This window comes from Dryobates pubescens, chromosome 19, assembly GCF_014839835.1.
Source record: "Dryobates pubescens isolate bDryPub1 chromosome 19, bDryPub1.pri, whole genome shotgun sequence".
Lineage (NCBI taxonomy): Eukaryota > Metazoa > Chordata > Aves > Piciformes > Picidae > Dryobates > Dryobates pubescens.
The window spans coordinates 5,907,143-5,929,185 of NC_071630.1; the positions used below are offsets into that span (position 1 = coordinate 5,907,143).

The window sequence follows — 22,043 nt, forward strand, 5'->3', positions numbered from 1 at the left end:
TGATCAGCCATCTTGAATTAATACATTTGCTTAGTGTCTCTCTGGCTGCCTTCACACTGTCTTACTTTCTTTGACTCTTTCCTTATTAATAAACTGATAGTTAAATAAAGTGGCTAAATGAATCAATGCACCTTGCTGGTGAGAGCGGGTTGGTGCCATTCTCTTTCAGGTCCCCTGTGATGTGGCTGAAGGGTTGTGGTTTTAGAGCAGGGATGGCCAGAGCAACAGCTGAGATTGCTAAAAGCAGGCTGACCGCGTTGCTTTCTGGATGCTCTTCAGGTGTGAGGCTTGAGTACCAATTCCTCTCAGCCCCGTGCATTAATAACAGGATGGATTCACCAATTGGCATGAAAGTGGAGGTCATCTTGAGGAAAATTACACCAAAGGTCTACAGGAGTCATTTGCTTTAAGAGATCCTGGGCTGTGTGCCAAGTATTGCATTTAAGGAAGCACCATCCCCTTTCTCAAAAAAAAAAACCCCAACCAACCAAAAAAACCAAAACCCAAAACCAAAGCGGAAGAAAAGGAAAGTGTTTTCAGTGTTGTGCCGGGACAATTTCCATCAGCCTGTCCCACCTTTGGGTGAAATATGGGAGAGGGCTCTTTCAGCTGGCACCGAACGTGCAGTAGAGTTTGTTTTCAAAGCTGCACAACTGATCTGGAATCAAAATGCTGCAAAAGTGCCTATAGTTTGTCTTGCCTTTGTGGGGTTGCTTTTTTTTTTTTGTTCAAACGGATCAGACTTGTGGTTTATCCTCGCTCTGGATACGCTGTACAGATAGAATAAATGGATGGAGCCGAAGCATTCCTGCAGGCAGTTTATAGAAAATATATGTGTCTGCCTGTATGTGGCACACGCAGGGAGAGAAACTGTGAGGGACCCAACAAAAATATCCATATTTAAGAGATGTGGATTGACTCGCTGACTTATCTCACTTATCGTACAAAGGCTTGCCTCTATGTTGAGGTTTTTTTTTTAATTAGGTTTTAAATATGTGTTGACAGGATGAATTTTTACAGTGTGAGTAACCGCAGGCAGAAAATGACAGCTCTGCTTTTGTTGTTAAACTACTGTCTGGGAAATAATGGAGTGTGTACCGAAATTGATTATTATTTTGCCAATTACATCGGTGTGGCTAGTAACAATCATTAAGAAAGAACTACAGAAAGCTGCACACTTTCTGGTCTTAGGAGTTGATATTTACTGGTGAGGCAAAAAAAATGAGGGGTGATTTTAATTTGTCAGTAAGAGCCTCCTGTTAATAATGTGAAGTAAGGAAGGGGTTGTGTGAGCTGGAAATGTTTCTCTTCAAACTGTTCATTTCTTCTTCGCTCACTCCCAGCTGATAAACAGTAGAAGAGACTTTCTCAATTGAATTTTGGATCTGAATACAAAAAGTCCTATTCTCTACCACAGTGGCATGACAGGGATGTTTTACAGTGTTAAAAATTCCTTTTAATAATGGCTTATTTTTGATATATTTGCTAAATTAGGTACCCGAGAGAGTCCTCCACAACGGTGATGTGAAACTCCCTGTTACCTGAGGTCGAAAAAAAAATAATAAAAAAGGTATGTTTTCATTTTCATTAGCAATTTCACATATGTCAGCAGGGGTGGCAATCTTACTGCTTTGTTTTCTACTGCTAAGATGGTGCTTTTTGGTCCGGCCCCGGGGAGCTGGTGACAGTCTGTGGTGCAGTTTCCTGGGCTTCCCAATGAGGCTGGCTTTCAGGTGCCTCCAAGAACCATTTGCAGTGACGAGGCTTTGTACTTTTGTCAGCCAGGCAGCTCTCCCGTGTCCCACAACTCACAGATAATCCTTTGCAAATGTTTTCTTTCTTTTTCTTCAAATGCTAGTGTTCAGACATCGGCTATGGGGATTAAGGATGGGTCTTCTGAAGATCTCCCTCAGATCTTGATGAAAATCATGAGGCTGTTAGACAACTTCTGTACTTACAAATTACAATAGAGTTTCTTTCACAGCAGTGCTTTCCTCTGGAAATTCATGTTCATTTAGTCTGTCAACATGGACTAAAGAATACACTGCTAATGAAAATGTGGGAATTAAGCTTTCAGTCCCTTCCCCTGCTACTTTAATTTTTTTATGTTTTGTGGTATTTGATTTTTATTGACCTTGACTATATAAAAAAAAATACTAAGTGGCTTCAGGGAGCACCAAGGTTGCAATGACAGATTCCTGTGTGCAGTTTATTTTTCTGAAACCTCCTCCTTCAGTTAGGAACACAGGCTGCCAATGCAGCCTACCACACTTTGATCAACAGGTTCATGCTGTTAGAAGATAACTGATTATTATATATAATTTTTTTTTTTTAAATTTGTTGAATTAAACTTGGTTTATTCTTTATTTGGTTTTATTTTTTAATTGTTTAACATTCAAGTGAGGAGAGGGAAGATGTAACTGATACTCTGGACTCTGTGTCATATGGCACCAAGAGAGTTTTTGTTTGTGTATAGGCTGCAGGAGTACTTTTCTCAAGGAGCACCAGAACAGGTTCATTTTTGCTCCTGATGCTCCTCTTGCCATCCCTAAGGATCACCCTGGGTAGGGTTTTGCCTGCAATGCATGTTTTTTTTTTCCCTCTCTGTGTTTCACCACTGTAAGTGAGAGGGAAACCAGACCACTTGGATTTCTCTTTTTTTGTTGTTGTTGTTGTGAGAGTTTAAAGCACAACATGCAAATTTTAGTTGTTTTTTTTTTTTTTGCAAGAGCAGAGCCAAGTTGTGGCTGAGCTTCAGTGAATACATTAGGTATGTATTTTCAGTGCAAAGGGGCAGCACTTTTTTTTTGTCACCATGTTTCTAGTGTAATGGGTTTAGTTTCAATAATCCCCTAGGAAAACTTTCATGATTCCTGTAATTTGTATATCTGACTGCTAGGTTTATACAAATATTAGAAGTGAGTGGTAGACGTTCTTGTTATCCATGAAATACAAAAGCAAAGGGTGTTGCTAATGGACACATGATCTCAGGACTCACTTAACCTGCTGCTCTTCAGGACAGTTCCTTTCCCCTTCCTTCTGATATATTATGGTTGCACTTTCATGTGTTATAGAGAAAAAACAAAACAAAACGCCAAAACCCAAACCCACCACAAATCCACCTCAAAAAAGCAGCAGCAAAATCTGTTACCTTTAAGCAAATAGCTACTGGGTCTCGGAAGAGTTAACGAACTTTTATGGCACGGTTCAGACAGTTCTGACCCCGATGGTAATATTTCATCTAAGGTTACTGTTGGGAGAGAAATCAAATTTCAGCTGTGAACATGATTGACAGGTGAAAGCCAGAAAGAGAGAGACATCTGGTCAGATGGGGAATTTGGGAAGGAGAAGGACAATTCAGGGAAGTGTCTCTGTGATATTAGGAATAATAAGCTGAGATGTGAAAACTTCAGTCCTCCAACACTGTCTGGAAGTGTTCTTACTTGGTATTCATGGTGGTGGCTTGGTTAGGGGAATTTAGGACTGGACATTTATAGTGGTGGACAGTAGTCATCATGGTCTAACTTAGTAACTCGACTCCTTTGAAGAAATCATGTTATTTTTGGCATACTTTTAGCATTTTAAGGCAATTCATTTTATGAGTGTGGCTGGAATATTTGGTCGTTGCTGGTTAAGAGGTTCTCACCATAATGTCTCTCACGAGTAAGATGGCAGCAGGGTTCATTGAGGTCAGTCCGTGGTGTCACTTCCTACCCTTGAGCCAGGGGGTACTGCTAGGATTTTTCACATAAGCACTGCAGGATGGAATTTGTGTTTATGATATATGCTGTTACATCAACAAGAAAATTAGTTGCTAGCCCATAAAGTACCACCAAGAGTACATTGTGGTATTTTACAGGGCGACTGTTTTCTAAGGGCCGTGTGTTGGCTTATTTCATCTCCAAATACATACATTACCCAAGGTGTACTTTTTCCTCCTTCAGTGTGCATCCATTCTCCAGCATCTTGGAACCAACAGGAACAAAATATCTGTCTGATACTTTCCAGATCAGCATGATGATGTTGGAAAGTAGGATTTGGTTCTGGCTTTCTCTTAAATGAAGTGTGAGAAAGATAATCTGGTAGGTTTTATTGTTGTATGTAATGGTGTTTCAAAGAGGCCCCGAAGGGCTTTAATCCATTGTGGAAATGGTGGACCTAAACTGCATCTATCTCAGGTGAGAAGAAAGGTCCTGGGTGAGCTCCTGGCCCCACTGCAGGCTTTGGTAAAATCCCTGTTGAATTCCTGGGGCCCACAGTTCTGCCACAAAGGGAATGTCTACAAGAGAGGTTGCGCTAATAAAAAGCCAGATCTGAACTCATACTGTGGTAGCTATGCTGTGAATTCCCTGGATGGATGTTCTTATTTGGGAATAAGGCTAGATTTTCCTCACCCAGTGTAGCTTGGGCTGCTTTCAAAATAAAATAAATGAAGCAGGAAAATCCACTCTCGCTGCGGAGCAGGAGTGTCCACCCAGGGAACGGAGAGCACTGCGGTATGGTTTACTACATAATTTCCCCATATGGATGAGCCCTAAAACTAAGGGGAGAATAAGCAGCAGTAAAGAACAGAAATAGATTTTCTGTTCCTTTTTCCAGTTTACCTCTAAGACCTTTCACACAGGGGAAATCATGGCACTCCTAAAGTATACATTTACTTACTTTTCACTGCTGTTCCTGCATTCACACATGCATTTTTGAGAGAGATTTGTGCTTTGTGCAAGACCTTTTGCATCCTCACGCTGTTCAGGTGTATTTTTGATGTGCAATCAAGTCAGACTGTAGTTTGTGACATCATTTTTCCTTTTCAGGGCAACAGCCTCTGATGTCCAACTACCTGACTTCACTAGACCTTGTCGCCTGAGTTTTATTCTCAGAGGATGCATCTGATAAGGCTGAAAACTTAAGTGGAGAACTGCAGAAATAAGGAAATTTCTTTATATAGAAGTTATTTTTAACTTCCCACTGATGAATTAGTACTGCCTTTAAAATGTCTTTATTTTCCAAAGCTGATATCAAGCTAACTTCCACAAAATATTCTTGGCAAGCTTCCCATTGCAGTCAATGGGAGCCTTGTATGCATTTTAGAAGCAGATGTGCTATATTAAGTCTAAATGAGGATCTTCTGTTTCAGATGGGATGCAATATATTATTCTTGATTAAAAAAAATTGGATGGTAACCTCTCTTCCCCCTTCCCTTTCCCTCCCCAACCACACTTTGTACAGGTCTTTTTGCATAGGTAAAAACCCCATTCTCATGTATTTTTAAAACAAGCACAACTTCACTGTCCCTCAAACTCTTTTCTAGCTCATTCCTATGAATTTAAAGTATAAAACCATCTCGAGTCTTGATGAGTGAAGAAAAATTGCATGCTGTATGTGACAGCTTTTTCTCTCCCTGGATTCCCAGCACAGTAATCTTAATCGTTTTCCCTGTGTTTAGAACAGGCTCGGAAATATTTTTCCAGTGATGTGCCATTTAGCTTTGTTGTTTAGCTCTAATAGAGGATTTTAAGCTAAGTGCTTAAAAAAAAAAATATTCAAAATTGAAATATTTTTAACATCTCTTCTGGCTTTTCTAATTCGTGCCACTTATAAAATGATTCACACTGTACCAAAATACAGGAGATTGATGAGACAGGAAAAGTACTGATTTAACATCCCACATATAAAATTACTTCTCAGGCTTCCACATATAGTCCCAATGTTTAGAGAGTGAAGAAACTGGGAGCTGGGAGTTACAGTCTGACTCACTTGTGAGACTTTGACCCAGTTATTTGATTCTAGATTCAGCAAAATACTGAAGCACTTTAAACTTCTTATCTTAAGTTTCTTCTAAAGGTCTGTTACCGTTGAGCTCTCTATATCTCAGTTTACACAGTTATAAACCTAGATAATTAATTCTTACCTTCTAGGCTTTTGTGGGAGTTAAAAAAAGCTGTAATGTTCCTTAAAGCCTTTTAATGAAAGCTGGTGTGTTGAAGTACTTGTCACTCACCTGAGTTCATACCCTAGGATGAGAAATCGGTGGTGTCATCCTGTGCACCATCTCTGCCAGGATGAGAATTTAGTCTCCCAAGTGTGCCAGGCCAGGACTACACAGATTGGGTGCTTCAGGAGCTGGTAATTTTCTGAATTGCACATAATTTAGCATTACCCTGCTACTGAATGAGTTCAGAATGTAGGCAGTCAAGGCTCAGTTATGTGCTCCCTCTCTCTCTGAAACGTAGTGTATCCTTAATACCTATACCTGCGCACACCTCTATGGAATAACCCTTGTGCACCTGCAAGACACCCAGAGGTCAGACTGCCCTTGTCATTCTTCCCCTTCCTGCCATTGCCTGTATTTCCCAAGATTTGAGCCATTATCCTGCAGCAGTTGTGCAGCTTTTCTTTTCTTCTGTCCTCAAATGTTTATTGTTTGCCTCCCACTTCCTCGATCTTTAGTGGTGTCCTCAGCTTTAAATTTGCTAACCATAAAGATTTTTGCTTGAAATGTTTTGAAAATGCCATGGGAAAAGATTAGAAAGAAAAAAGAAGGGGACAAGTCTATGAACACCATGCTGTGCCATGCTCCAGCATTGCACTTCCACGGGAAAGATAATAAAGATATTAGCACTCATATAATTTCAGATAGGAAATGAAACCAGACATGAAAGAAACACTGGCTCCAGCTGTTGAGTGGGAATCAAACTAGCTATGGGAATTACAGGTACTGTCACCGGAGACAGCCTGACTTCTGAGGAATGACCTCAGGTGTAGGAGCTTGCTGTGGCCCCTTGCAGATATTAACACCTAATTAACAATCTGTGAGAGCATCCTACGTCTTAATCACCAGTGAGGTGAGAATGACAATCACAAGGAGGAGAAGGAGAAGGGAAATGGTAATTTTGCCTCTGCACGCTCCATCTAATAACCATGGTTATTCAGATGCGGCTAAATGCGATTTCCTTTTAGTCATTTCTGCCTGTTGGAAGGCGCAGTAAGTTCATTTGCTAGCAGGTAGGCAGCGGAGGTGAGAATTGAATTGATCTGAGATACTCTGAAAAATTGACCCCGAGGTCATTCCTAGTTTAAATTGGGAAGTAAAGCTGAGCTTATGTCTTCCCTTTCTTCTCTCCCCTCTCACCGCTCCTCCTCTTTTACTGTTTCCAGGCATGTTAGCGTGTACTGTGTAATTATTTAAACATACTCTGATGGTGGGGAACCTTGTTCCCTCAAAGTTAATCAAAATAAAGACAGCTTTTGTTAGTGGTGATATGTAATTAAATAGATGGCTTGGTGTTGTGCAGAGGCATTGTGCTGCGTTATCAGTGGCCCAGAGCTAGGCTCCCCAGCACTTCTCCACACAGACCAGCCCGTTGAGGTCACCAAGATTAAGACCCAGGCTAAATTAATGAAAGGAAGGTGGGTGTGAATCCATGTGGGGGACTAGCAAGGCTAGGCTGTATAAGGAGAAGGGTGCCCAGTAGTGTATCCAGAGTTTCCCAGATGAAGGGCTGTTTCCCTGTGAAGTGGTACACGTTTTAAAGAGGAGGCATTTCTCCCTCATGCCCATGATTTTCTGGCTGTGGTTTTAGGCAAGAACAGCTGTAAGTTAGATGGGAACCACCCATTTACCAAGTTTCAGGTCCAGTGTGGGCTTCCAGGGCCAAATTCTCTCCCGATTACCTGGTGTAAACTCTCAGGGGCATGGAGGAGCTGATGGAAAGGCTCTGAACTTAGACCTCTACCAGGCTGGTGCTAGTGAAAAGCAAGCAAGAAAGTCAAACAAAGATCAGATTTGCTCAATCCCACCAAAACTGTGGCAGGAGTAGCTTCCTTGGGCTCTGTGGTAATGCTCCACCTTGCCTTCCTATCACTTGGGCAGGATCCGATGGAGTTCTAATGTAATGCCTTTAATGGATGCTTTTGTGTGCTTCAAACAGCTTCCACTTTCAAACAGTTTTACAACAGAGTTAAAACGAGGGGCAGGCAGAGAGTGAGGAATACATCTGTAGGCACATCGTGTAGAGCTTAGTCTGAGTTGGTTTTACCTGCAGCACTGCCTTGCCCTGCTTAGGAACAGTGTCTTTCCATATCTCTTGGACCCACATTATATTCTAATGAGGAAAGAATGGCAAAGCAGAGTCAGTAGTCTGTTAACCACTTAGCTTCCATGGAAATTCTCCATCGTTTTCTTCCCTATGACAAGAGATAATCTCTGTGTTTTCTGTTCTGCTCACTTCTTCAGCTCCTTTAGCTTTGTTTTCACGTGTTGGCCTTGCACTAAAAAATATAACTTGACATCTTGTATCTCCTCAGCTAAAAAGGTATCAGTTCCTGGACTTAATGTCAGCTGTACCCAGATCAAAGGCAAGAAACATAAAAGTTGACATATATTATTTATTTCCTGGTTTACATCAACGATGTTTCTCTCTACCCTTTTTTGTTGTTCTTGCTGATGTTTTGCCCATAATGTTGTGCTCGCTTCTCCAAAGTGTTTGTCCCCTCCAGACAAATATTCATGTTAATGCAATCCATCAGCAGTTAACAAATGCCAGCTCGCTTGGCACTTCCCCAGTACCCAAAACCCTCATTGTTTTTGCAGGACGCAATGGGTGTGAGAAGAATGCAGGATCGGGCCCTTGGGAGGGAATCTGGGAGCTGGAGACTTTCTCCCTCAGCCCTAGAAATGCATGGGGTCGGCTGGAGCAGCGCCTGGGGCGCTGGTGCAGGAAGTGGGAGATGCTGCATTCTCTCCCTTCACTGTGAGCTGCTGCAGATGCAAGGCGAATGCAAGGCTCTGAGGGTAGCAAAAGCTCAAAAGCAAGATTCCCCCCCCTCCCCAGTTGTTTGGCTGTGTTTTGTTGGTTTTTTTTAAACTACTTTCCCCATCTTTCTTGCCTGCCTTCGCAGTTCTGAGTGAGTAATACAGGATCTGACTTTTAATTGCAGCCAGAAAATCATCTGAGATCATTCAGAAATGCTTCTCCAACCTGTGCATCCCTCTAACCACTCAGTTTAGTGTAAAACTTTCCTTTCTTTCCCTTTTTGTCAACAACTGTGGCAGGTTTTACTTCCCAAGTTACAGAATCAGCTGAAATGCTGAGTCTGATTTTGCCCCCTACCCTCCCACGAGTTATTTTTTTTCTGCAAAGAAAATAATAATGCTTGAGAAAGATACTTGGGATTTCCTCCCCCTCCCCTCCCCCCCTTCTTTCTTTGTCTTCTTTTGTTTAGTTTGGTATTATAATAAAGCTTGCTGACAATTGTCAAATGTTCATTCTAGCAAAGAAGTGCTGGGAGGGTATAGCCCTGCTGTACAGCCGGCAGCAGTAATTTGCAGTGCTCCTTAGAGCTCGCTTATTCAGACGATGCCTGTCGCTTTACTGTTACTTTAAAATTTAATTGAGATCAGGCAATCAAGTGGCTCCAAATTTATTTTTTTTTTAATTTATCTTTTTTGTTTTGTTTTGTTTTTTTGCCTCTTCAGGCTGCAATAAAGCCACTTACAATTTATAATCAAAGTTTGGTGTCGTTAAACTAAACTGTAAAACCGACTTGAGGGGTTTCGGCCATAAAATAAATGTGTGATAAATATTACAATGGGGCTTGAGTGGCACAGCTAACAGCAGCAGCACAGTGACTACATATATACACTTGCATATGTATTTTATTTTTTTAGGGGGGTGTGTGTATGCATTTAACTCCAGAGATAAGAAAGATCTAAAGGACAGATAACTAGCATGTATTCTTTCTTGGTAGAATCGAAGCTGAGGTAGATTTGTAGCCCAAGCAGTCATTTTAAATGCAAAATGAAGTGTTAATTTATTAAATTCATTTATGCATCAACATTATTTTTAATGCCTTTCTTTATATTTTCCTGTAATATAGAGCAGTGTTGAATTCATTCTGGGTATTTTTTTTCTTTCCCCCTGTCTGTTGACTGTAGTGCTGCTTTGCTTAGATATTTTTTTTATTTTTTTTTTTCTAACAAGGCAGCTCATTTAGAAAGAAATGTTTATGTGAAGTGCTTGTCAGTTGGCATTTTTACTGGTGTGCTAACCCAAAGGTAAAATATAAAGGCACGTCTTTTCCTTGCTGGCTTGTTGCTACTAGAAGGGTTCCTCCCTTGTTAGCTTGATAAATAATTTTACTAGCGGGAATCTGCTGAATTTTTATGCTTGCTGTCTATTTTCTGCTTGCTGCAAATAAATTCCAGCACTCAGAGGGCACTAAAACTCCAAACACATGGTATTTTCCCATTTTGTTGCTGGTTGCCTAAAATATTTATTTCATCTCGTGTTTTTAATTAAAATGTATTTTTTTTTAAAACAAAAAAGGAGGAATTTTTTTTTTTAACAAAACAAAAATTGAAAAGAACACTCAAGTTTTGCCATCATGAAGATGATTATTTTTGGTTTAGTCCAGATTGTACTTTATATTAAGTCTTGAGTTTGAATTGCGCATTATCACAGGTGCGCAAAACGGGTAGTGTTAAATCAGTCGTCACTCCCAGCTACCTAATAGTTTTCAGGTTAAGTGCAAGGATTATTTGTTGAGGTAGCCATTTATTTTTTTGTCTTTTTTTTTTTTTTTAACAATTTATTGTATGCTTTTTAGTTTTCCCAGTGAAATTGCCTGCAAATTAAATATTCTAGTTCGGTGAGAGAGGGCACCCAAAAGGTTTAGAGGTTTAGGTTATGGGCTGCTGTGGCAGAAAAATAAAGTCTGCAAGAGATTAAACTGGGGAGGGCACAGTGGAAGAGGCATTGGTTCACTTTTGAAACTTGCTAAAAAATAAATTGAGGTGGGTTTTCTTCGGTTGGTTTGGTGTTTTGGTTTTTTTTTTTTTTTTTTTTTCAGATATTGAACCTTTATGCATTTGAAAATTGAATTTAATTCAAGCAAGCAAGGAATAGCCCCCAAAAGCCTCTGCTTCCCCCTCATAGCAAACACTGCATGGAAGAGGGTGCATTGGCTCTGTTGCGCATCTGGAGGCTCACTTCTCCTTGGCAGCACATCCTGAAGCAGTGTCCTTGCATTTCCTGGGTTTAGGGGGCTTTGCAGACTAGAGTGGATTCAGAAGCTGGCTTTTGCTGGCTCTTTTTGTTCCCCTTCAGTAATGCCAGTGTTTAGATCTGAGGTCATTCCCTCCTGCTGTGCCCATGGGTGCTGATGGGTGGGAACAGATGTGTTGGGTTTGTTGTTTTGGGGTGGTTTTTGGTTGTGGGTTTTTTTCCCCCTTTTTTTGGTTGTTTTTATTTTGTGCTAGGAAGGGGATTGCTTCCTGTGGTTTCTGTGGGGCAATGCCACATCTTCCCAAACAGCTGCAGGGATGTAGCCAGCATAGCTTCCTTGTGCATCTGCAGGGTTCAGGGGGGTTAGCAGCTGAAATACTTGGATGCAGGCAAGTTACACTGCTGGCCCCATCTGGTCTAGTTGATTGGATAGGGCTGGGTGATAGGTTGGACTGGATGATCTTGGAGGTCTCTTCCAACCTGGTTGATTCTATGATTTGTACCCACTGCCCTCACCATGAAAAGCCTGGCTTGGTGCAGGGGGGCTGAGCAGCGTGCCCAGTCCAGACATTCCCTCAAACAGCACAAAGTCACATACCCTTGAAAATGCCAGGCAAATCCACTCAAAATGTTAGGATTATTTACATGTTTTGAGCACAAAGCAATTCTCAAGCTTTGGCCCAATTTCTGACATTCTTACACCAACCACACTCCCATTCGTTTACTTATTTCCATATGAAGTAGGTGACAGATGTGAGTGGTGTAAGCCTGTGGTGCAGCCTGGCTGCCCTGCAGGCACCAGCCTTTTCATTTATGTGAGCACATCCCAAATCATGTAATTGGGTGGTGGCAAGAACTGATGCACCAGCACTGAACAGATAAGGGAAAAGCTTGGGCGGTGAGCAAAATTACCCTTGGGGGCCTGGACATATAAAATCATGAATGAAATAGGGCTACAAGAAGTCTCAGGAGGTGACGTGATCCATCCCTGCACCACAAGGCAGGGGCAGACAGACTTACATTATCCCTGACAGCTATTTGCATAACCTGCCTTTAAAGCTCCCCATGGAGAGCTTGACATCTTGCTGGCAGACCTTCACCACTGTCCCTTCTCAAAAGCATTTCTCCTTGTCTAACCTGTGGCAGAAGCCCCTTGCATCCTGGGCACCACAGACAGGGAGCACAGCCCATCCCTTTCCTCTTTGCACTGACCCTTTGCATATTTGAAGGCTGTTATGGCTTGCTGCAGCCTCCTTTTCGCTAGACTAAACAACTCCCTGGTTTCCCCTTGTTCGTCATAGGTTGTGGTCACCACTTTGTTACTTAATATCTTGTCTAAAGAGTCCACATGTAGTAAACTTACTAGAATCCAGTTTACCTGTGTTGAGAAGGATGGTGAGGATGATGCCCGGAGGCACTACAACATCTGAAAGGGGAATAGTTTAATTCTCAACTCTGATGATTTTGCTTCTGTGGTGTGGAGGGTAGGGAGCATTTCTTTACCTGGGAGTGTTAACTGCTGTCTCCCTATGGATTTATCCTGGTAACAGACAGAGTTTACTGACAAGCTTTAGGAAAAAAGTCTTGTAGTTTTATGTGTATTTTATATAGTTTAATTTACATGTAATTTATAGAATTTTAATAATTTTATATAAGAGTAGGAGATAGGATGCAGCCCTGTGGTTGCAGGCAACACCTCTCTTCAAGATGTCACATGAGTTTCGTTAACTTCAATATCAGCTGAGCAGCCACATCCACCCTCATGCCTCCTTTTCCATTTGCTGCAGCTGCTAGTCAGTTCAGTGTTTTTTAGAGCTTCCAGCTTCAGTGTAGGTGTGGGTAGATCCAGCTTTGTGACAGAAGGAAGCATTCCCCAAAGTGCCACAGCTGATATAGACTGAAGAGAGTTTTTCAGCCGTCTGCACTGACCTGGGCTTTGTTCTTTGGAAGACATTAGTGCTCTTCCAATGAAGGTTTGCTTTGCTGCTTGGAAAAAACAAGGGGAACAAGGGCTGCTAATTCTGCTTTTCTCATTGCCTTCTGGTGTTCTGCCTGGGAGATAGGTGGAGAGATGTCCTGGGGCAAACTCGGAAGCATTTACTTGCAAGAAAATATTCCCCAGGGATTTGTCTTCTCAGACTGCTGATAGAAACTGCCCTGCAGAAGGATTAACCAGTGTGGCAGAATACTAGGGAGCGGCTTCTGGAGATGGTTTTAGGGTTGGGGTTTGTTTTGGCTTCCTGGCTGTAGTCTTAACTAAACCCTGCCTTGAAAGGTGCTGTCAGGGATGCAGTGGCACACACTGCCACTTCCCTCATGTAGACCAGGTACCAGTTCTGAAGATGAGATGTTACAGATTTTACTATTAATGGATGAAGTTTATCCCTGATGATGGACGATACTCGAGTCATGCACATTCACAATATAACTTCGTGAGGGGAAGATAAAAATGTCCCTTTGAGATATATCTATGATACCATCTCTCTTGCTTCATCTAAGGTTCCACCTCTGCTTTTTAGCATATAACAGCCCCTTTCTTATAAAACCTTTCTTAACATCTCTGTCTCCTCAATGGTCTGTCTTAATTGACTTCAAAAGTTGTCTCATCCAAAAGGGTAAACTTTCCGTACACCATGAGAGTATTTGGAGAATCAGGAGAAACAGCTAATAAGTCAAGCAGACATTTTTGCTCCAAGTATTTTCCAGCTCTAAAGGAAGATCTCATGGAGAAATATTTGTGGAGCTCTGTTCTGCAGGAAGTAAAATGTGAGTGACCTTGCTGAGCTATTGGTTCAAATCAGAGATGTAGCAGCAGAAGTGAAAGTAGATGCTTCCTTCTCTAAAGAATGGAGTGAGGGACCAGCTCTTACCCTGGGGGAAGAGAGAGGAAAATGTATTGTCTTCCTTTTAGTCGTTCATTTTTCTTTGCAAAGTGATTAATGCATTACTATAGCAAATTTATTGTATAGCCTGATTACTGCTGCATAATAAATCTAAACAACTGTGACTGTCGTGGTGATAAGGCTGGCATGATTTTTTGTCTCCCTTCAAAAGGGTTTATAAGTTAAGCTTAACTTTTAGCTTTCTGCATTTCTAGGGTAAAATTTATTTTGGCCATTACAGGTCTATCTGTTTGAAACTGCACCAGAAGGAAATAAGTTGTTCAAAAGGATGGTTTATTATTGGGAGAGTTTTACCTTCACTCAATTTGCAAAAGAGACTGAACATCAGCATTAAAATGGAAATGGGGTTCAGGAGAAAAATAATAACTCAATTGTTTAAAAGAAAAAAAAAAAGTTGTAACATTTAAAAGGGACCTTTCAAATATCAAGGATGGACAACCCAATTAAATTAACTGCATTATATTCACAGCCGTTAACACCTCAGGCTCAGCTTTTCTCAGGCTACCCAGAGTTTGCTCAGGGCTTGTCTCTGCCTGGGTGAGAGACTTTCAGGGAGCTGCAGGAAGCAGAGCTTGTGACTAATTAGAGCCGTTTTCTCTGAATTACAGGGGAATTGGTACTCCAGCTCTAGTGCTGAACCAGAGCCTGAATGGATTTGGGAGTGATCTCCTAACCCTGTGGGCACCATCCACAGCCCAGGCACTGCTTCACTCTGGCGCTAGGGACCTAGAGATTGGTTGTGTCTATTTCCTTCCTCCTGTCTGAGGATGCTCCTCTTTGCTGAAGGAATTCATGGATGTTCTGCCAGAATGGTATGGCAAGGGCTACTCTTGTGAGAACATCCAGCCTTTGGAGGGCTTGATATGAAAAGAGGTCTGGATGCATTCCTGTGTGACCTGTGCTTGCTTCTATGGCCCTGCTCTGGCAGGGAGGTTGGACTTGTTGATCTTTGGTGGTCCCTTCCAACCCCTAACATCCTGTGAGTGTGTGATTTTGTAGCCAGCTGTGTGGGGGTGTGTTTGGGCTCTGTTTGTTCCTTCAGCAAGAAGGTACCAGTGCAAGATAATAACAGGGCATGTTAATTGCAAGGGAGCTTCCATGTCCTGTGTTTTCTCCTCCTAGCTGTGCTTATCTCTTTCACTCTCCAGAGACTCCTGCCCACCACCATGGTTCTCAGTCTCTTCTTCAGAGTGGCACAAGGGAGCATTCAGGCATCTGGTAATAGGTTGGACCTGATGATCTCTGAGGTCTTTTTCAGCCTGGTTGATTCTATGATCTTTGTAAATCTCGGTCAATTCTTGCTTTGTTTTCCTGCTGCTCTTCACAAAATCTGGGAGCAAGGCAGAGTGTAGCCAATGTAGTTGGTAAAAAAATTCATCTGATTCCCAAGCTGAGTGCCACCTTTAAGTTATAAGCTGCAAATTGCTTCCAAAAAGGTGCAGGTGAAATTTCTTGTGTAGTTGTATGGATTTTGTGACTTAAAGAATGACTGGAAACAGATCATGAGTCACTGCAGACATGACTAAAGCCTGTTGCAGCCAACCTCTGGGAACAATGCATTTCAATTGGAAGCTCCAGAGAAATTTTTCCTTTTGTAGTGAGGACATGTGAATGTGGTAAAGGTGACAATCCATTCTCTAGCCTCTCAAACACCTGTGTTATGCCTTTGTGAAGGAGGTATCTTAATTTTCCGTCTTTGAAGACCTCCTGCCTCACAAACTTTTTGTTTCCACAGGTGTGTTTTTGATGGCCACAAAGAGAAGTGATCCCCTAGGGTGGTTGTGAGGTGATTGGAAAAGCTTTTAATTTCCAGTAGCCAGGTGACCATATGCAGTCATCAGTGCTGCTTGATTTGGACTGGCAGTACTGGAGTTTAGGTCTGGGGAACTGAATTCAACCTCTCTGAGACATTAAGGCTTTCAGCCAGGACTGGCACTAAATAGTAGCTTATTTTCAAAAACTTGAGTGTCTTTGTCTGATTTTAAGTCCTTGCACTCCTGACTTTTTGTTTTTTTCTTCTTTCACTTTTCCTCAGGTTACATTGTACACTGTCTTGAAGCCAGTAGTGTTCCAAGGGTCTCTATTTAGATATGAACAACTTTTTTCTAAATAAATTAAAAATAAAGTTACTTTGTACAATCTGGTACAATCATGTAGGGGGGCAGGGAACCCTAAAGCTTTTGCACAGGCTTTCAAGGGCTGAAAGGCTGCTTCTTCTCCTTTTTTTTTTCCTCCTTGCCCTGGATATGTTGAACATCTTGAAAATAAACCAGAGTGTTTCAAAAGAGAAGATAGATGTGTCTGTTCAAACAGGCGTTGCATTTGGAATCGGTGCCTGTGGTTGTTAAACGGAATCCTTGTTTAACATCCTCATTAAGAACTGTGACTTACCACCAGTTTTATGAAGATCAAGTCATTTACTTTTAAAGTAAATTAAAGCAAATTTCTCTGTGGTGACAAGTCAATAAAGCAATGGAAGGCTCAAGTTTTTCAATCACCCAACATCTGTTCCTTGTTTTGCTCTAGATGTAAATGGCCTGTGTACAGTAATAGGTGAACAGCGAGAGAAAGCCAGCAGCTGTAATGTTGGGGGTTTGGGGGTTTTGTTTGCTGGGGGAATGTTTAGGTTTTTTGTTTGCTTGTTATTTTGGTTTTGATTTGTTTTGTAAGCCTTGCCCATTTTTGGAAAGGGTAATTTTGTAGCTTTCTGTGGCAGCACATCCAGCTCTCCATTGACAGGGGAGCAGTGACAGTTGATGGCACTGATGCTGTATTATTTTTCTTTCTGGAAGCACAGTAAGCTGTTGCAGAGTAGTGTAAGTGGTGAACTGCTTCTTAGAAGCCAGTCAGCACAAATGAGATCCCCCATCTTTTGTCCAAGGCACCCACACCACAGAGACACCTCTGAAGCAGAGGGTACTTGGATGTTCTTTGAGCCGTGGTGGGAACTAGGTTGTATAAAACCATTGAAACCACTTCCACGTTGTACCCACATTCAGCCTCTTTGTCTTGACACATTGTCTCAGAAGCCAGCAGAAGAAAACCAAGGTATTAGACCCATTTTACATTTCAACAAGTGCAGGATGCTGCAGCGTGTTTAAGTGTTCTGGAGGGTTTGGCGCTCAGTGGTGTGAGAATTGGCTCCCTGCTGCGTGCAGTATTCACATGTGGATTTGTGCTGCGTGGGAAATGCTGGCACAGTGGAAAAGAGAGGGGAAAGCTCTGCTGGGAAAGTAAGAGGGGGCTGGTTGTTATTCACTTGGGGCAGAAGTCCCAATTCCTCTGAAGAGGGCAGTTTTTCTTGGACAGTGTGTAACACTGACTTTCAGAGTGGTTGAGGAGGACAGGAAGTCATTACTGAATGTGCATGGAAGTTAGAGAGCTCAGATCATTTTTGAGATACATTTAAAAGATCAGTGAAAGTCCAGAGGCCTTTGCTGTTCAGACTATCCCACGCTCTCACACATATGGTTATGGACATCCTCTTCTGAGGTGTAGGTATGCCCTGTGTCTTATGGTGTTGACTTCCACATCCTCAGGTTCTAGACCTTTGGTGGGAGTGGTTTGCCCTCACTCAGATCTTTACGGGGCCAGGAAATGGGCTGCTCTGCTTGATGGGAAACAGGTCGTGAAGTCTCACCGAATTCAAGGTACCTGGCTGTGGGGAGCAGGCAACATCTGTTTGCTTAGCTCTTATAGAAAAGGGCTGAGAAATGCGTTCTGTACTTCTATGATTCTGCACTAGATGAGTAATATTGCAGTTGTATCACCATATTTAAAAAACCAAACCAAAAAAACCTCTGAGGTTTTGGATCATAAAAGAAATAGTAACTTTTAGTCCATTCCAACATTTTTATTTCCTGTTTACTGCCTATTTTCAGCTTAATAACTGAATATAGGAAGGTGTAATTTTAAATAGCATTTTCTGCTTTCCTCTTGTCCACATGAAGTGATGCTGCAGTTGGTCAATGGATGACATGGGTGAGTAATCCATCCAAGATGCAGCTTTCTAGAGTATGTTAGTCATGAGCATGCAGGAAGAAAAAGGTGTCAGTGTTTGGATGTAGGGATTCTTCCTAAATTCCTCTTTTCCATTGTTTCAATGGCTTTGGATGGATCCCATTGGCATTGTGTTTGAGCTCATGATGTCCAGGCAATGCATAGCTGTATCTTTGCAGGAAAAGTGCTGACTCTCAGTGACCTCCAGTTGTCACAGCGAAGGAGACCATTGTGGGAAGAGTCACAAACCACTACAGGAGCAGCAATGCTGCTCCCACTGGGGACATCCTGACAGCTTCTTGCACCAGGGCCCTGGCAGCATTGAGGCCAGATCTTTTAAAGGAAGCTCATTTAATATTGAAAGCCTATATTTTATTTTCTAAGTGTTTGGTGGTTTTTAGATGCCAGGTAGAAACCAAGGGGATCAGGCCATCCACAGCCAACTTCCTTCATTGTATTGATGATAAATAGAGATGAATGGCCAAGTGCAGCACAGATTGACTTTAATGGAGAGCTCTGCCTGAGGCCAGGAGCCCCTATTGTTCCTGCCTTGAAATGACCTCTGAGAGGTTTCTCATCAGGAAAGAGGTCTCCTTGAATTGTACAGTCAGTAGCAATGAAGTCCTACAGAGTCATAGAATTATTTTGGTTGGGAAAGACCTGCAGGATCATCAAGTCCAACTGTTGACCTAACACCACCATGTCTGCTAATCCCTGTCCCAAAGTGCCACATCTACACATTTTTTGAACACCTCCATGGATGGTGACTCCACCATCTCCCTGGCAGCCTGTTCCAATGCCTGACCATTCTTCCAGTAAAGAAGTTTTTCCTACTATCCAATGTAAACCTCCCCTGGTGCAATTGGAGGCCATTTCTTCCATACCAAGTAGAGATCTCTAGGCCTTGGCAGTAACTCTACATCCTTATGGGCCCCATGGAGTTAGAGCCTCTCTGCTGGTGTTTAACAGCAAGATGTTGCAGCAGCAGTGGCCAGTTTTGTACTCTTGTTGCCATTTTTATTATTACTATCTTACTAATTTTGCAAGGCCAGAGGTAGACATAGATCCTTGGCTCTGACCCTGGCATGTCTATGTCATACTCCTCTATCTCTGCACACTCCTTATATTTAGGGCTTGTTGTGTAGATGGAGGAAAACTCTGTTTAGACCTCAGAGCCAGATGCTGCCCACTGCACGCTACTCTTCCATTTCTCCTTTCATGGTCGCATCAAGCTCTCACTAAGCCTAGTGGAAAAGCCTTTTTTGACTTTAGTGGTTGTCCTGAGCTGTTACCAAAAACACGGAAGAGGTGTCTTAAACCACAAATGAGTTTTCCTCACAGACAGCCTTGTTCTGTGAGTAGCTGAGTATTGCCTGTGGCATGAGATGCACTCTCAATTTCTCCTGAGGTCAGTGGGCGCTTTGATGCTTAGCTCCTCCTGGGAGGTGCTGAGCCCTGGTCAGGATGGTTCCTTTCCCTTTGTTAACCACTCAGGGAGCTAGTGCTGAATTACATTCATGTAACTGTTTGAATTCCCAGGTCATACAGTGTATCTAGAGATCTGCTCAGAGGTGAGTGTGAAATAACAATGCCTTCCACTTCCTGGGTGCCTTTCATCTTTCCAAATATTTATTAATTAGCCCTCAAAACACCCCTGCAAGGCAGATAAGAGATGGATGGATACGGCTCCTTTCACGCATCAGTGGAACCAACCAGCTGTCTGGCTGTATAACACAACACTGCCCGCAGTTTGGGGCAGATTAGGAAGTAGATAACAAACTGTATCTTGTTGAGGGTGCAGAGAGAATTTAGCTAGGCAGAATTTAATTACCTCTGCTGGAGCTGGGCCAGTAGTTCAAGGTTCACCTCCCTCCTTTCATTGCTTTCACTGTGGAGTCTGTAACTCTGTCAGGTTCTTGTCCTATTCAAAAGATCCTCTTGCACCTTGATCTGGCTTGAATGGGTGCAGAGCTGGGACCAGAGAACCCTTCCTGGGACACTGCAGATGTCTTTCCCAAAAGATTCATCCTGGTACCTTTTATCCTTGCAAGGAAAAATCTCTACCTTACATTGAGACTCCCTCTCTGGTATCCCCTGGACAATTGGAGCTGCACAACACGAATTCCCTTTTGTTTGCTTTTGCAGAGTGTAATTCTAGAGCATAAAAATGTTGAAACTAGAACTCAGATTTTACTTATTTTGTGTTAATGCTTTTTATTAAATCTCTAGACTCTCTTAAAAGCTTCATAGACAGCAATTTATTGTAAAGCTACACTTACTGCATTTTATGCCCACTGTAATTGCATGTTTCATCTAATTCAGATTATACTTGTGTATAATGAAGACAAACCCAAGATAGGAAGAGATGAATTATTAATCAAGAAAGTTTTGGGATTAAGATTTTAAACAGACATACCAGCTATGTGTCCTATTTAGAAACAGATCTAAAAGGATTTATGCCATGTGCTTTAACCAGATTTTGAAAAGAAAATGGCCAATATATCAAAACTTGAAAAGGAATTGACTAACAAATCAAATCTTGGAAATGGGAGTGATGGCTAAATCTGGTCTAAAAGAAGCAAACATCCAATATGTCAAATGCATGGTGTGTTTATTAAAGTGACTGAATCCCTCATCCCTGGAGGTTTTTAAAGCCAGGCTGGATGTGGTTCTGGGCAACCTGATCTAGTGTGAGATGTCCCTGCCAATGGCAGGGGGTTTGGAACTAGGTGATCCTTGAGGTCCCTTCCAACCCTAACAATTCTATGATTCTATGAATCTGCATGCTACAGTCATGCAATTAAACACTTGAAGTCCTTCACAAACAAATCATCTGTGCAGGTGTACACACACGTGCCTCCATATACATACACAAAGTAAACACACATGTTTCTGTGAAGTGTTTAGAGCCATGCTAAGAGCACCCATCATTTGCTGAAGTTTCCTAGGCGTACCTAGGATTTGTTTGAAATCTCTCAAGGTTCACATGCTTCTAGACCCAAACAGCTCACGATTCCAGCTCTTTTAAAAATGATAATTGTTAGTGTAGCTCAGATTCAGATTTGAAAGTGAGGAGACATGCCTTGTTCTGAAAGCTTTCTGCTTTTGGTTGGGTTGTTTGTTTTGTTTTTTTTATTCTAATTGTACACTAGCAGCCACACAAACTCCTTTGGCTAATTCAAAGGATTTTGATCGACAGCTTGGGCCCAAACCATATTTTCAAGATCAAGACTATAAAAATCTCACTATGGAAAAATCATCATTTGCCTCACTGACTTTGATTTACATCTGTGTTACAGAGCCATGAAATTTAAAATAAGATGACCTAAATTGTCCTGTAATAATGTGGGCATGAACGTGTACTCCTAGTGGCAGAGTTGCTCTGTCACCGCACCAAATGAAATCTAGTTTTTAGTGCCAATCAGTTAGGCATCATTAACCCTTTACGAATATTATTAGCATTCTCACAGAGCTTTTCATCATGTAACAAATGTTTTCAAACTAAACTTCTTGAGGTCAAAGAATCCAAGCCAGTAAGATTTAGGACTTTTTTTGTGTATGTGTGTGTCCTCTGGTATGCACTCTCCATCACAGCAAATAGAAATTCTTAGCACTGGTTTTAAAAAGCTTGCAAAAATGTAATCTTTAAGTTAAAAAGCAGTCCTTCATAAGCTGTCCCCAACTTCTGTTGGAAATATGTGCTACTCCCCCTCATTCCTTTTTTGCTGTACAGTAGAAAAATTGCTCTGTACATGCATCCTCTAGGATCCAGGAATGAAAATTGCTTTGCATTTGGTATTACATTATAGCACTCTCCATTCTGGTTTGTTGTTTTTTTTTTTTTCCTCAGTTCATGTTGTTCTTTTTGCAATAAGTGTATGTTTGAATTGAATTGAAGAGTAGCATATTAAAGAACTGGTTTTCATAGCTGTTTATGTCCTTTCATCCAAAGAAGTGTGAGAAAAGCAATCAAGGTTTCAGATTGACATGCTAAAGCAAGAACTATCAGACAAAGCATCTTGCTGTTGGAGTGTTGAGTATTTGCATACCTTCTTTGCTTGAATTAGTCCAAACTAAACCAAGGTATTTACAGAACTAGCTCTAGCCTGTGGTCAGCCTTATAAAGAACAACTGATGT

At 41.7% G+C, this 22,043-nt stretch overlaps 1 protein-coding gene across 3 annotated transcripts in view; it reads left to right on the plus strand.

Moving 5' to 3' along the window:
- The window catches only part of MAF (MAF bZIP transcription factor), a 195,920-nt gene that overhangs the window by 10,917 nt on the left and 162,960 nt on the right, over window positions 1–22,043 (plus strand). For 2 of the 3 annotated variants that reach the window (XM_054170122.1, XM_054170121.1), the window contains exon 2: window positions 1,495–1,570. The exons of the other annotated variant lie outside the window; for it this stretch is intronic. In XM_054170122.1, the coding sequence (XP_054026097.1) occupies window positions 1,495–1,528 (34 nt within the window). In that variant the 3' untranslated portion in view covers window positions 1,529–1,570. The remainder of the gene's footprint in view (window positions 1–1,494; window positions 1,571–22,043) is intronic. 3 annotated transcript variants of the gene reach the window in all.